The following is a 14,713-nucleotide window of genomic DNA, read 5'->3' on the forward strand; positions in this document are numbered from 1 at the left end:
TAGCATGATGAAAACTCATGCTCTCTTGCTCCATCCTGCCCAGGACACAAATCATCCCTTTGTCCAACATATCCACACTGTATATACTCCCATGAGTCACTTAATAGCCTTCTTTTCTTGGTTATCAGATGGACTATCAAGATACTGCAGTACTGTCCTAGCCGGTTTGGCTCAGTGGATAGAGCGTCAGCCTGCAGAATGAAGGGTCCCAGGTTTGATTCTGGCCAAGGGCATGTACCTTGGTTGCGGGCACATCCCCAGTGGGGGGTGTGCAAGAGGCAGCTGATCGATGTTTCTCTCTCATCGATGTTTCTAGCTCTCTGTCTCTCTCTCTTCCTCTCTGTAAAAAATCAATAAAAAATATATTAAAAAAAAAAAAAAGATACTGCAGTACTGTCCTAGCCGGTTTGGCTTAGTGGATAGAGCATCAGCCTGCAGAATGAAGGATCCCAGGTTTGATTCTGGCCAAGGGCACATGCCTGGGTTGTGGGCTCCATCCCCAGTGGGGGGCGTGCAGGAGGCAGCCGATCAATGATTCTCATCGTTGATGTTTCTCTCTCTCCCTCTCCCTTCCTCTCTGAAATCAATTAAAAAAATATTAAAGAAAAAAGATATTGCAGTACTTGTTCAAGTAACCCTATTTTACTTAATGTCACATTCACATAACTTTTGTTATAATATTGTAATTGTTCTATTTTATTAGTTATTGCTGTTAATCTCTTACTGTGCCTGATTTATAAATTAAACTGTTGGCTTCAGGCATCTAATGAGGGTCTTGGAATACACTGGTATACCCAGTGGGTAAGGGGACTACTATATTCCTCTTTTGAAATAAACAGGGGAGTGCCTCTGATGACATTCACTCAGAAAGTGCCTTGCTCTCTTTTCAGGGAGAGTGAATTTTAAAAATTAATTATAGATTGCTTCCCCTATAATTGATTTCCTTCTCTACCATCAAATGATCATTTATTGTCTTTCTTGGTTATTATTATTATTTTAATTTTTATTTATTGATTGATCTTAGAGAGATTTGTTGTTCCACTTATTTATGCATTTATTGGTTGATTCTTGTAGGTGCCCTGACTGGGGATCAAACCTGCAAACTTGGTGTATCTGGAGGTCACTCCAACCAACTGAGTTACCCTGGGCAGGGCCTTTCTTGGGTATTGTACTTAAGCCTAGATTGGTCATTGCTGGGTTGTGTTTGAGCAGTGTTATGCTCAAATGTACTTTGGGCTTGGGGGAACTCCTCCTGGGTCTATACTGACATCCAGAAACCAAAGGGTTTCTTTTGCTCTGGGCTAGTGCTTAGCCTTTCCAACCAAATATTGATGTCTGAACTAATCCCAAGGTGTTTTTTTTCTGATGTTGTGTTCTAAGAGCAGAATGCTGCCTTCGTGAGAGAGGTCCAGGAAATAGTAGGCTTCATCTTTCTTCAACCTGCCTGGCCTTTGGCAAGTATGGGAGTGTTGACAGCGTTCTGAGCCTTCTTGGCAGAAAAGGAAGGTCAGAAAGAGAGAGGTCGATAGGCAGAGAGCCAGGTCCCTACCTTCTTCCTTAGGGAGAATTAAGCCTGTCTGGCTGGCAGGGCACACATAATTGCAGAGACACAGCATTTCAGCAGTTTGCAAGGAAAGTGATATGAAGGGACAGCTTCGAGTCAACCACAACCTAGATCTGAGGAGGTCAAACTCACTTCACTTGGAAGAAATAGAGAAGGAAGGAAGCTGAGGGCTTAGCAAGGTAAGTAACTTTTTCATCAACCAGTTTGCTGGCTTAGTTTATAGTTGACTAAAGCATTAGCACCTCAGGGAGTGTTAATCACTGCTCAAGCAGCTGAATGTGGTCATAATAGCAATGTTCCCAATGTATTTCTCCTTTTCTCTTTCTTTTTCTCAGCCCCTTTTGAGGCTCCCCAATGACTAACTTCACTCCCCTTCTCTTCCCTACCTCTCCAAGGGCATTTTTTATTTGCTGGTGAATTAGAGAAAATTAAATGGGCCTTCCTGGTCTGAAGGTGAAACGTAAGGCTTTTTGTGGTAAGGAGAGGAAAAGATGGGAGAACTAGGTCTGGGAATAAACTAACCATTTAGGGGGGTTGGTGATGAAGAATAGAAGTTTTTCTAGGCCATCCAGTTTGTCTTCTCTCCAGTCCTTGGTGTTTTCTCTCATAAATTAGAGCCCAAGTCACTGGAGACGGTTAGAAAAAAGTTTAAATGATTCCCTTTCTCAGTGGAGTAGACTCTGAACTCTGAAAAATTCTGTAAGATTGCTCTAATTCTTTCCAACGTCTCCCTGGCCCCCTCTGTTTTTTGTCTTTCTCTCAGTAACTGTCCCCACCCCAACAACTTGAACTGGGAGGATTCTGGGGCTGGGGTACAACAACTCACACAAGAGTTCGAGTTTGTGGGTGCAAGTGCAGAGACCAGGCTCCTTATTTAATTCATCTGTATCATGAATCTGCTGTAAACACAGGAAACTATGACAGCAGGGGTTTCACCAGCAACACTCCTCCTCCCCAAGCTGCGTGATCCCTTGACTTCCAGCCAGTTCCACCAACCCGCAGAGAACCAAGAGTTAACCTCTTATTGAAGGAAGACCTCTCTCTGCAAAGGCAGATAAGTACCTCTCTGGTCTTATTTGGCTTCCATTGTAGCATAAAGGTTCCTTATTGAACATCAGGAAGGTATTTATTATTATATCTTCAATTTTAAGAGTCTTGAGTTTTCTCAAAGATACTTTTCCTCCCTACCTACAAACAAAAGATGAGCTCATTCTCTCAAGGCTTATCTTGCCTGAGGGGGCTGGGTGCTTCTTCTAGAAATGCAGTGGTTACAGAGAAAGGTGATGGGAGTGTGTGGTCTTTAAACGTGGAGGGGCCCTGGCTAGTGTGGCTAGTTGGGTGCAGTGTTGTCCCCTACACCAAAAGGTTGCAGGTTGGATTCCCGGTCAGTTTCACATATCTTGGTTTTGGGTTTTATTCCTGATGCCAATTGATGTTTCTCCTCCAGGTCAATGTCTGTCTATCTATCTATCTATCTATCTATCTATCTATCTATCTATCTATCTATCATTTACGGTATCTCTTCCTACCTCTCTCTTTAAAATCAATAAACATATCCTAGGGTGAGGATAAAAAAAATGCAGGGAAGAGTTAAGTCAGTTATGATCCAAAGATGTGAAGGCATGAAGGCAATTCCATCTACCTTTAGTAAAGGGATATGACCCTTAAGTCCTAAAATAATCTATCATTAGGTCTAATTTCTTCTTTATTGGTAGGATTTTTAGAAGAGAGGTTATACAGATCAGATTAGCTATCTCTGTTTTGTAGACTCTGAAATCATCCATTCATCTCTGGGTCAAAGGGAGAGATTAAAGGGGTGGGATGAAAGGATGAGGAGAAAAAAATATATAAAGGAAAATATAAATTAGTTCCTCCATTAACCTGAGGAAGGGTCCTCAAGATAATGGATATTAGCTAGATGATTCTGGGAAGGTTTTTGTTTGTTTGTTCTGCTGCCTACGTCGAAGCTGAATGATGACCTAGAGACTTTTTCCTAACAAATTTGGTCTGGAAGGATTAAATGTCAGACCATTTTTGTAACAAAACATGATCCCTGGTTTGAACTTTAATAGTTAGTTACCTCATTCAAACCAACCACTGTCAGTATTTTTATCCTCTCATATTTCCCTGTGCCTGGAGACAATTAATCTGGGTGTTAATAATGTTCTAGCTTCTCAATCTCTATGGATACCTTTTTTAAAAATTGAGGTGAAATTCACAAAACAAAATTAACTTTTTTACACTGAGCAATTAAATGGCATTTAGTACATTCATATTGTTGTGTAAACACAACCTCTGTTTAGTTCTGCAACAGTTTCATCAATCCCAAAGGAAAACCCCATATCCATTAAGCAGTTACTCCCCATGCCCCCTTCCACTCTGCCACTGCAATTCTGCTTTCTTTTTCTGTACTTACCTATTCTTATAATTTTGTTGTTGTTAATCCTCACCTGAGAATATTTTTTCCTATTGGTTTTTAGAAAGAGTGGAAGAAAGGGAGAGGCGAGAGAGAGAGAAACATTGATGTGAGAGAGACACTGATTGGTTGCCTCTCACAAGCGTCCCAAGTGGGGCTGGGGATTGGACCTGCAACCCAGATATGTGCCCTTGGCTGGGAGTCAAACCCCAGACCCTTCGGTGCACAGGGGCCGACACTTTAGCCACTGAGCCACACTGGCCAGGACTGAATTTACCTATTCTTAATATTTCATATAAATGTAATCGTATAATGTGACCTTTTATGTCTGGCTTCTTTCACTAGCATAATCTTTTTGAGGTTCATCCATGTTGTAGCATATATCAGTACTTCATTTCTTTTTACATCTGGATAATTTTCCTTTATATACATAACCCAATTTATTGTCAAAGTAAGAAACATCCAAACCTGTCACAGTTCTTAATGAGTTTGTTTGAGCCAAACTGAGGAACAAGATCTCAAAAGCTCTGGAGAATAAGTTTTTCAACTGAATTAAGGAGGCAATTAAGGAAGATTACTTGGAGATGGGAAAAAATCAAGATGGGGATTGGATTGCAGGATAGTTAACAAGATTATTTGCTCTCATGAGGTGGTAAGGCTTATTTCATAGGTGTGTTAACCTAGATGCAAAGAAACAATGGACAGAGCTTCCTTAAGGCAAAGATAAATCCTTTTTTAAAAATAGTTTTGTTTTGTTTTTTATTTCTGAGAGGAAGGGAGAGGGGGAGATAGAAGCATCAATGAGGAGAGAGAATCACTGATCAGCATGCTCCCCGCTCCCCCGGGGGATCGAGCTTGCAACCCAGGCATATCCCCTGACTGGAATTGAACTGTGACCTGGTTCATAGGTTGGCACTCAACCACTGAGCCACACCAACTGGGCAAGGCAAAGATAACTCTTTTGCTAAAAAGTTATATGCCTGGGGAGTAACCTACCCAGTTAGGAATTTATGATCAGATCACCCTGTGAGGTTACTTTCCATAGAACCCTCTCCCCCTTTTTATCCCCACATTATTCATTCATCTGTTGGTGGACTTTTGGGGTTTTATACTTTTGGGATATTGTGAATACTGGTCCTATGAACATTTGTGTATAAGCATTGTTTAACTACCTGTTTCCAATTATTTGGGGTATATACTAAGAGTGATATTGCTGGGTCATATAGTAATTACGTGTTTAACTTTTTGCAGAGCCGCCATATTGTTTTCCATAGTGGCTGTACTATTTTACATTCAGTGCACAAATGTTCCAATTTTTCCACACCTCACCAACACTCGTTATTTTCTGTGGTTTTCTTTATAATAGTCATCCTAAAGGGTGTGAAGTGGTATCTCGTGGTTTTGATTTGCATTTTCCTAAGTAGTGTGAATGAAAAAGGGGCCACATATCAAACCTGACAAACTCAGGAGAGAACAGTATGGTGGGCTTTACAAACTCAGGCCAAAAGTAACCACATAGGATAGTCTGAACCTAAAAATTTCTAACTAACAGTGGGTTATGCTGGCAGGTATGTCCTAGACCTATAGCTTCCTTGACAAAGGTCAGTCTTCCTTGACAAAGTGAGCCTGTCTGTTGTCTTTTTGCATCTAAACTAACATCCCTCTGAAATGTCAGAGTAATGGTCTTTTCCAGACCCCCGAGGGCACACCCACTTCACCAGAGCAGGAGACCAGAGAACCCATCATTATCTCACTTTCCTGAATGCCATCTCTATGTACTGTAAATGTTAATTATTAATGATCCTGTACCCACCTATGTAAAAGAAATTTGTCTCGCTCGGCTAGTGCGGCCAGGAGGGTAAGCATTGACATATGAACCAGGAGTTCACAGTTTGATTCCTGGTCAGGGCACATGCCCTGGTTGCGAGCTCAATCCCCAGTAGGGGGCGTGCAGGAAGCAGCTGATCAATGGTTTTCTCTCATCATTGATGTTTCTCTCTCTCCCTCTCCATTCCTCTCTGAAATCAATACAATTTTTTTTTTTTAAAGTATGTCTCTCTGTTTTACTTTTTTATTCAATTCCAGAGATTTCCCTATTTTGCTTTCTTCCTCCCCCTTAATCTACCACTAAAACTGGAAATGAAAGGGTCTGTGCTGCCTGCTGCTACCGGAGTCAATTAAGTAGAGACCGGGTTGAAGCTTTATGAGGCGTTTATTTAATCAGATAGCCGACCATCTGAGAGAGCGGCAGGTGTAACGCCCTGAAAAGACGCTCAAGTCAGTGTTATATAAGGTTAAAGGGGCAGGAGCGGGGGTGGGGGGCGGAAATCTAACTACTGAGTTCCCAGGGCCTGCTCTCTATCATTGTCCTGTAAAGGTTAGCTCTCAGCGTTTGTCTCTGTCCTTGGTCTGCTCTCAAAATGTATCTTCTTTCTGAGTGATGAGCCACCTGGACTTCAAGGTCGATTTATCTTTAAGACCGTTTTCCTTTTTCACACTGCATTCCCAGGGTCTGTAAGAAAACCTCTATAGTTAGTAAGGTGAATAACACTAAACAACTATGATTCTATTCCTATTATGTGTCCTTCCCCTATCACCACCGGTGGATTTCATGTAAACCTTCCTCTGTCTCTTCCTTTATTTTATTCTAATGTATAAAATAAGCTGCAAAACTGTCATTCTCTGGAGCATTTTATTTCAATCTGTTGAGAGTTTGCTTTCTGGCACTTGTCCTCAGATTGGTTCAAATAAACGTTTTTCCCCCCAAATAAACTCTTATAAAACGTTTTTTTAGGCTGGACATTCTTTTGTCAGCATTAGTGATGCTGAACATCTTTTCATGTGCTTTTGGGCAGTTGATATATTTTCTTTGGAGAAATGTCTGGTCAGATCTTTTACCCATTTTTTGAATTGGGTTGTTTGGTGGTGTTGAGTTTTAGAAGTTCTTCACATGTTCAGGCTATTAATCTCTTACCAGCTATATGATTTGCAAATATTTCCTCCCATTCTATGGATTTCTATTTCATTCTGTCCTTTGGTGCACAAAAGTTTTTAATTTTGATGCAGTCCAATTTATCTATTTTTCTTTTGTTGCCTGTACTTTTGGTGTTATATCCAAGAAATTGCCAAATCCAATATCATGAAGCTTTCCCCCTATGTGTCTTTATAAGACTGTAATTTTAGCTCTTATTTTTAGGTCTTTAAACTCAATCATCAAGCTCAAACCATTCTATTTCATTAATTTCACAGAATGTTCCCATCTACATTTCTATGCTCATGCTCTTCTCTGTGTTTAGAAATCCTTTTTTTCTATCTCCTTGTATTCAAAGTACAGTATTACCATCTTTCATGGTCTCTTCTAGCAATTTTCAACCTTTTTAATCTCATGGCACACATAAACTAATGACTAAAATTCTGCAGCACATCAAAAAATATATTTGCTGATCTGATAAATAATATATATAATTTTGATTCATCCACTTTGGATGGCTATTGTATTAGCTGTTGTCATTTTTAAAAAATATATTTTATTGATTTTTTACAGAGAGGAAGGGAGAGGGATAGAGAGCCAGAAACACCGATGGGAGAGAAACATCGATCAGCTGCCTCCTGCACACCTCCTACCAGGGATGTGCCCGCAACCAAGGTACATGCCCTTGACCGGAATCAAACCTGGGACCTTTCAGTCCGAAGGCCGACGCTCTATCCACTGAGCCAAACCGGTCAGGGCTGTTGTCATTTTTAAAATTGACAATCTAAGGTAAGAGAGGTTAGTGCCCTTGACTAAATAGTCCAGTATTGGTTTTAAAAATCCTTGTGGCACACAGGTTGAAAATTGCTCATCTATTCCAACTGCTCCCTGCTTTTTATTTTATTTTTTTGCTCCCTGCTTTGTAATGTCTTCCTATGAAGAGACTCACTTCTTCTGATCTCCTATTAGTGCTTTACTTTCACTTTTCTTATAGGCTATCAATACAAATTTATTTTTTTTAAAAGTATGTCTCTCTGTTTTACTTTTTTATTCAATTTCAGAGATTTCCCAATTTTGCTTTCATATATATATGCCTTATACTATAGTTTACATTTAATCCCTCTATAAGACATTTAGATATTAAGTATATTTTTCACAAGTTTTTTCATTATAGTATTTTGTACATTATTTTATATGTTTATAAATAAATATATATTTAATGAATGGATAATTTTATTTTTGTCAATGTACTTCTTTTGGTTTACTCGGCACTCGGAGAAGGAATGGTAAGCCAGGGAGGGAGGCCATCGCAGAATTCCTACTGGGTAGGGGGTGGGTATTGGTGTAGGTATGGGTGTGGTTTCGGGGTTAGTTCTACTTCAAAACTCACCTCTTGCCCAGCCAGCGTGGCTCAGTGATTGAGCGTTAACCTATGAACAAGGAGGTCACCGTTCAATTCCTGGTCAGGGCACATGCCCAGGTTGCAGGCTCGATCCCCAGTTGGGGTGTGCAGGAGGCAGCCGATCAATGATTCTCTCTCATCCTTGATGTTTCTATCTCTCTCCCCTCTCCCTTCCTCTCTGAAATCAATAAAAATATAAAAAAATACAAACTTAACTCTTTAGGAAATTTTTCTCATAATTTGCATTACTTGCGTTGACTATGTAACGCTTAGCATTCTGGTGCTCATTTAATTTTCACGTCTTGATTTATTGCCTATAAATGTGATGATAGGCCTTTTAAAATGAATGTTTTACTTTCCCAACTAAATTAGATTGACTTATTCAATTAGATGGTAGTTTGGGACAGCCCAAACTTCCATTGCCTTTTCTTCTCTTTTTAGTTGATTTTTTGAAATACACTAATATATGAATACTAGAGGCCTGATGCACAAAATTCATGCAAGAGTAGGCCTTCCTTCCCCTGGCTGCCGGCCCAGGCTTCCCTCTGGCACCCGGGACCTGGGCTTCCCTCTGGCCATCAGCAGGCACCTGGGACTCAGGCTTCCCTTGCAGCCCCGGCTTTGTCTGGAAGGTGGTCCAGAAGGATGTCCAGTCTAATTAGCATATTATGCTTTTATTATTATAAATTTTTTTTTGTATAAAAAAATCAAAAGTTGCCTTTAAGTATAAACTCGCCTTTGATCAACTCAGTTCCTATCCTAGTGCCTCTTCCCCTCAGTTAATCATTGTTATTGGTTTTAGAGAAGCCCTGTCAGACCTTTTTCTATGCATTACTTACAGACATATTTATATTTTACTAGAGGCCTGGTGCACAGATTCGTGCTCCCTCTCCCAATCTGGGACCCCTCAGGGGATGTTGGACTGCCAGTTTTGGCCAGATTCATCAGTCTGTTCCATGTTTCCATGCCTGTGTGTTGAGTGCCTGCCCTCTGATGGTCAGTGTGCATCATAGCTACCAGTCGAATGGTCGAACGGTTGTACAGTTGCTTAGGCTTTTATATATAGACTAGAGGCCCTGTGTCCTCTGGCAATCCAGGACCCCTTGGGGGATGTCGGATAGCCAGTTTCGGCCCACTCCCCACTGCCCTGATTCAGACAGGAGGGAGCCCGATTCCAGCAGGCCTGATTCAGACAGGAGGGAGCCTGATCCTGTGCATTGAGCATCTGTCCCCTGATGGTCAGTGTGCGTCATAGCGACCAGTTGACAGGTTGTTCAGTTGTTTGATCTCTTAGGCTTTTATATATATAGATATAGAACTTCATATGTAATATTTCCACCTTGGTTTTTCTTTGTAGTGATCAATAATCAGTAGATCAGAAATAAATCTTACTGATACCTGGGTCTGAAAGATTAGAATGAGAAGTGAAAGGTCAAACATATGAAAACACATCATATGTATCCAGCTTGCAAAATTTCATTCTATATCTTGTCTACATATAGTCCCCAGGTATCAGTGGACAGGCCATGGCTCCACGGCCCCGGCGACGAAGGCACAAGAAATCTTCCTCATCAGTGGCTCCCACAGCTGTGACGCCTCCCATAGTTGTGACCCCTCCCACAGCTGTGACCCAGCCTACAGCTGTGACCCCTGTGCCTCTGACCCTCTCAAAACCTGGCCCTAGCATTGATGCACTTGGCTTCTACTACTTGGACAATAATGTTCCTGGCCTATCCCAGCTGATTCTTCAGAAGCTGAACATGAAAAGCTATGAAGAATACAAGTGAGTAACTAGCTCTGTGGAAAAGCAATATGTAGTCTCTCTTAGAAATGATTTCAAAAGGTGGAGAGGGAGTATAACTTGGGAATAATGAAGCATTTGCAACAAGGGATTTTTCTCATCCTGACTTTTGCCAGTTCATTACTATAGAAATTAAAAAATATAATTTGCACCATGGCTGGTGTGGCTCATTTTGTTGGAGCATTGTCCCATACACCAAAAAGTGACAGATTCGATTCCCAGTCATGGAACATACCCAGGTTTCAATCCCTGCTCAGGGCATGTGCAGGCAGCCAATTGATGTTTCTCTCACATCGATGTTTCTCTCTCTGTCTCTCACTTTCCCTTCCTCTCTCTATAAAAGTCAATAAAAAAGAAAATAAAAATAAAAGTGCATATTAAAAAATATATATATTATATAATTAAGTCAAAATGATGGGAGTATGTAGAAATACAGTATATAGGAGGCAAGGGAGCAGTCAGGAAAGACTTTGGAGATACTCTTTTTCCTATTGCTGTACCTTTTCATGCTGTCTCTGCAGGTTGGTGATAGATGGGGATACTCCTGTATCAGGCTTTGGATTTCGATGCCTTCAAGAAATGTTCCAGAAGATGGAGGACACATTCCGATTCTGTGCTCACTGTAGAGCACTCCCCAGTGGCCTTTCAGACTCCAGGGTCCTCCGGCACTGCAAGAGGTGACTAGTCAGGGGCTAATAGGAGAGAGATCCAGAAATTACCCTGCTCGAAGACCTCATTGTAGGAGGAAAGGTCAGCGTTTTCACAAAAACTTAAGGCCTACTCCTCATTTTATGCGATCCAGGCCACAGATTAGAAAAGGGTTGGGCTCCTGCTTCTTTTTGGTGCTGTGGGGAAGTCAGACAGAGACCACAGTACTATTCTACTTCCTCCTCTTGAGTACTCGGTAAGGAACACGGTAAGACCATAATCTGTTCTGGGGAGGTTAGGGTTGAGACATACACATGGTAAGAGGGCAGCCACAAACTCCTGGAGTTACTTTTTCTTTAAGGGATGTAAAAAGTGAGTTCTTGCAGATAGAGACTGAGGTGTTACTCTGACCCAAGAGAAAAACTGCATTCCCAGTCTCTCCTGCCTCCCCTTCTAATTTAGTCCCCAAATTTGGTTGCAAATAGCTGTCATTCCTCTCCCTGCCTTCCTTACCCAGTAATCTTTCTTCCTAAGAACAGGAATATCAGTTCTCTTCCCCAGATATTCTCCCAATCACCTTTGAATTATAGGAACAAATATTTCTGGGGCTTCTCCTCTCAGGTGCAGAAATGTCTATTACTGTGGTCCAGAGTGCCAGAGGTCAGATTGGCCAGCACACAGGAGGGTTTGTCAAGAGCTGCGTCTTGTAGCCGTGGACCGTCTCATGGAATGGCTTCTGGTCACAGGTGGAGTGGTGGTGTTGGGGAACTCTGCCATAATGGTCAAAGTTTGTTGTTCTTAGAGAGAGATAGGAAAGCATGTTGTTGTGAGGGGAAAATGAAGAGCGGAGTGTGGCAGGGTCGTGAGGCCTTCCTGGTCACAGAATGGGAGAATGAACCTAGAAGGAACATTGAAGCCAGAGAAGAATTAGGTCACTTCTTTGTTGTTCCTTGTTTCCTGCAGGAGATTTTGTCCTACCCTCAGGACCCTGGCCATGGCTGGCTGAAGTGGTACAGGGCTGGGACACCTGGTTTTCTATGCGCCGCCTACAGCTAGATGCTGCACTGGATACTGTGCTAGGTAGTCATGCCATGACCACACTGTGGGCCAGTGCAGGAAGGCCAAGGCCAGACCCAGATGTCCTGCAGGGCTCTTTGAAGCGACTCCTGACAGATGTCCTGTCACGGCCTTTGACCCTGGGCTTCGGGCTTCGGGCCTTGGGGGTAAATGTGAAGAAGACTGGAGGGAGCACAGTGCATGTCGTTGGTGCTTCCCACGTGGAGACCTTTCTCACTCGCCCCGGGGACTATGATGAGCTTGGTTACATGTTTCCTGGACACCTTGGCCTCCATATAATCATGGTGGGTGTAGACGTTGCTACTGGCTTTTCACAGAGCACCTCAACTTCACCTGTGGAAGCTGGCACAGTTCAGCTTAGTGGCCATAGGGGCCTCTACCATAACTTCTGGGAGGAGCAGGTAGAGACCGGGCAGACAGCCCATCCAGATTTGGTGGTGGCTTTCCATCCAGGTAAGAGTGGTTCCGGGGAATACTGGGTGGGTTCTCTGGGAATTTTCTATTCTGACTCTTGTATTTTCTATCTTTGGAGCCACGTTCATTAGGTCAGGTTAAACACAATATGATGGTGACGTTGTTGATCATTAGCCTTATGTGCCACACCTGGGTTCAGAATTTTCCACTGAAGAACCTGGGGTGGGTGATAGTGGTAAATGGGCATTAGCAGTGAGACTGTGACGGTTAGGATGGACACAATCAGAGAAGTATCTAGCTTACGGTCTACCTCCGCCGTTCCCCTCTCTGTTCCGTAGGTTTCCACGCTTCCCCAGACTTGATGGAGGCTTGGCTGCCCACCCTTCTGCTACTTCGCGATTATGAAATCCCTGCATTGATTACTGTTTACAGGTTTGGACCTCTTCCTATCTGTGACACCTCCCTGCCTCACTCAGGCCTCTGTTTATATAGATGAGCTAATTTCTCGCTCCCTTGCTCATCTTCTGCCTTCTGGTGAGGACTTTCTTTCTTCTCACACTTGGCTTTCTCGTCCCCTTGGAACAAAGGCCTATGTTAGTAAGTTGGTAATTAGTGAGACATCTGGGAGGGAAGGACAGCCTTTGCCTAGTCCAGCCTCAGGTAATTTGGGGGCTTGATGAGTCCAGAAATGTCACGTTCTGAGCACTTTCTCTCCTATCTCTCTTATCAGCAGAGCAATTTTTCTTCTGTCTCCCTTAGCCACCAGGAGTTGGCAGCCTCTCTGCAGATTCTGGTGGACCTGGACGCACACATCATTGCCTATGGAGCCAACCCTTTCGCGTCCCTCAAACCTGAGCAGGTCTATTCCAACCCCAACAAGCAGCCAGTTTACTGCAGTGCCTACTATATCACATTTCTTGGAAGCTCCTGCCAGCTGGATAAGAGGCAGTTGGAAGAGAAAGTAGATGGTGGGGATTGAATAGCTGAGCCAGATTCTCACTGGATACCTAGAAAAGGGGGGGTTGGTAAAATTACCCTGCTGATGCCAGTTTATTGGCAACTTTGAAACCTCATTGTCCAGGTAAAGCTTCTAAGCAGCATGGGAACTCCTATATGATGTGACTCGTTTCTGAGAGGTTAGCCACAAGTAGCTTCTAGAGTCAGGATTCTAGATTTGGTGTGTGGCAAGGGGCCTTGGTGTCAGTCTTTCCAGAGCCGAGAGGCCTAACAGTTTCCTTTGTGCAAAAGTTATCCCTTTTGACTTGAACCAGATGGCATCAAGGAGAAGCATGGCACCTTATTTTGAAAGACTTCTTATCCAGTAATTTGGTCTAAAAAAATGGAGAGGTGTTACTGACTTGAGGTGGTGCAAGAATGGGCAAGTCAGAGAAGTGGTTGGGAACCTGGGGAGGTGGTGAGGATTGGCACAGTGTTCTATTTCTTGGCATTTTCAAGATAAGTATCTCATGTTTGTATTTTCTGTTGGGGACTTTTAACCCTAGAGCAAGCAGCTTTTTGCCCTGGCATTATATTTTAGATATTCCAGTTATATCAGACTTTACTTAAATATACTTGAGTTATTTGTTATCATCTGGCCTATACCATAATAAACTCAGTTTGGGGCTTCTTAAGTCACTTGTTTTTATCTTATTTCATATTCACTGGCAAGTATTACTTGTCTACACACACACCACCTCACAACTGGAGGGTTCTCTCTTGTCAAAAGAGTGATGAACATCAGCTCCCTGTTCAGGCCTGCCAGTCTATCACACCCAGTCTCATGTCTTCCTTCTTCTACTTCTTCTTCTTTTTTAATACATTTTTATTTATTTCAGAGAGGAAGGGAGAGGGAGAGGGAGATAGAAACATCAATGATGAGAGAGAATCATTGATAGGCTGCCTCCTGCATGCCCCACACTGGGGACTGAGCCTGTAACCAAGGAATGTGCCCTGACCAGGCATCAAACCATGAACTCCTGGTTCATAGGTTGACGCTCAACCACTGAGCCATACCAGCTAGGCATGTCTTCCTTCTTTCATCACACTCTCAGGATTAGGATATTCCCTAGGTATTCATTCCTACAACCTTGCCAGGACCTCAACACCCCACTCCCAGCCCTAACACACACCTATGCATTCTTATTGCCTGCTTTGATAGGGTAATGTCAGAATTCATTTATTCATTCAAAGTATTTAGTTAGTACCTATCATGTAAAAGGTACTGTATTAGGGCTTTGGGGATATACAAAGTTGAATGAGACACTGTCCTTATTCTTAACCTAGGAAGGGAAATAATACATATACATAGATATCTTGATTACAAGATGTAATGTGGAATAAAAACCTTGTAGTGCTAAGGAAATAGAGTAAAAAAAAGGGTCACTTTGCTAAGGTGAAGATTTTGTGAGTCAGAAACAGAT

General features: G+C 42.4%; 1 protein-coding gene across 1 annotated transcript; it reads left to right on the forward strand.

Annotated features, from left to right (window-relative positions):
- Window positions 1-10,897: 10,897 nt before the first annotated feature.
- On the forward strand, window positions 10,898-13,909 carry MSS51 (MSS51 mitochondrial translational activator). Its single transcript, XM_054728709.1, has 4 exons — window positions 10,898-10,904; window positions 11,766-12,332; window positions 12,632-12,725; window positions 13,053-13,909. Exons 2-4 carry the CDS (start codon window positions 11,840-11,842, stop codon window positions 13,270-13,272), a joined length of 807 nt encoding a protein of 268 aa, XP_054584684.1. The 5' UTR covers window positions 10,898-10,904; window positions 11,766-11,839; the 3' UTR covers window positions 13,273-13,909.
- The last annotated feature ends 804 nt before the right edge of the window (window positions 13,910-14,713 follow it).

The sequence above is a fragment of the Eptesicus fuscus genome, chromosome 17 (assembly GCF_027574615.1).
Source record: "Eptesicus fuscus isolate TK198812 chromosome 17, DD_ASM_mEF_20220401, whole genome shotgun sequence".
NCBI classification, from domain to species: domain Eukaryota; kingdom Metazoa; phylum Chordata; class Mammalia; order Chiroptera; family Vespertilionidae; genus Eptesicus; species Eptesicus fuscus.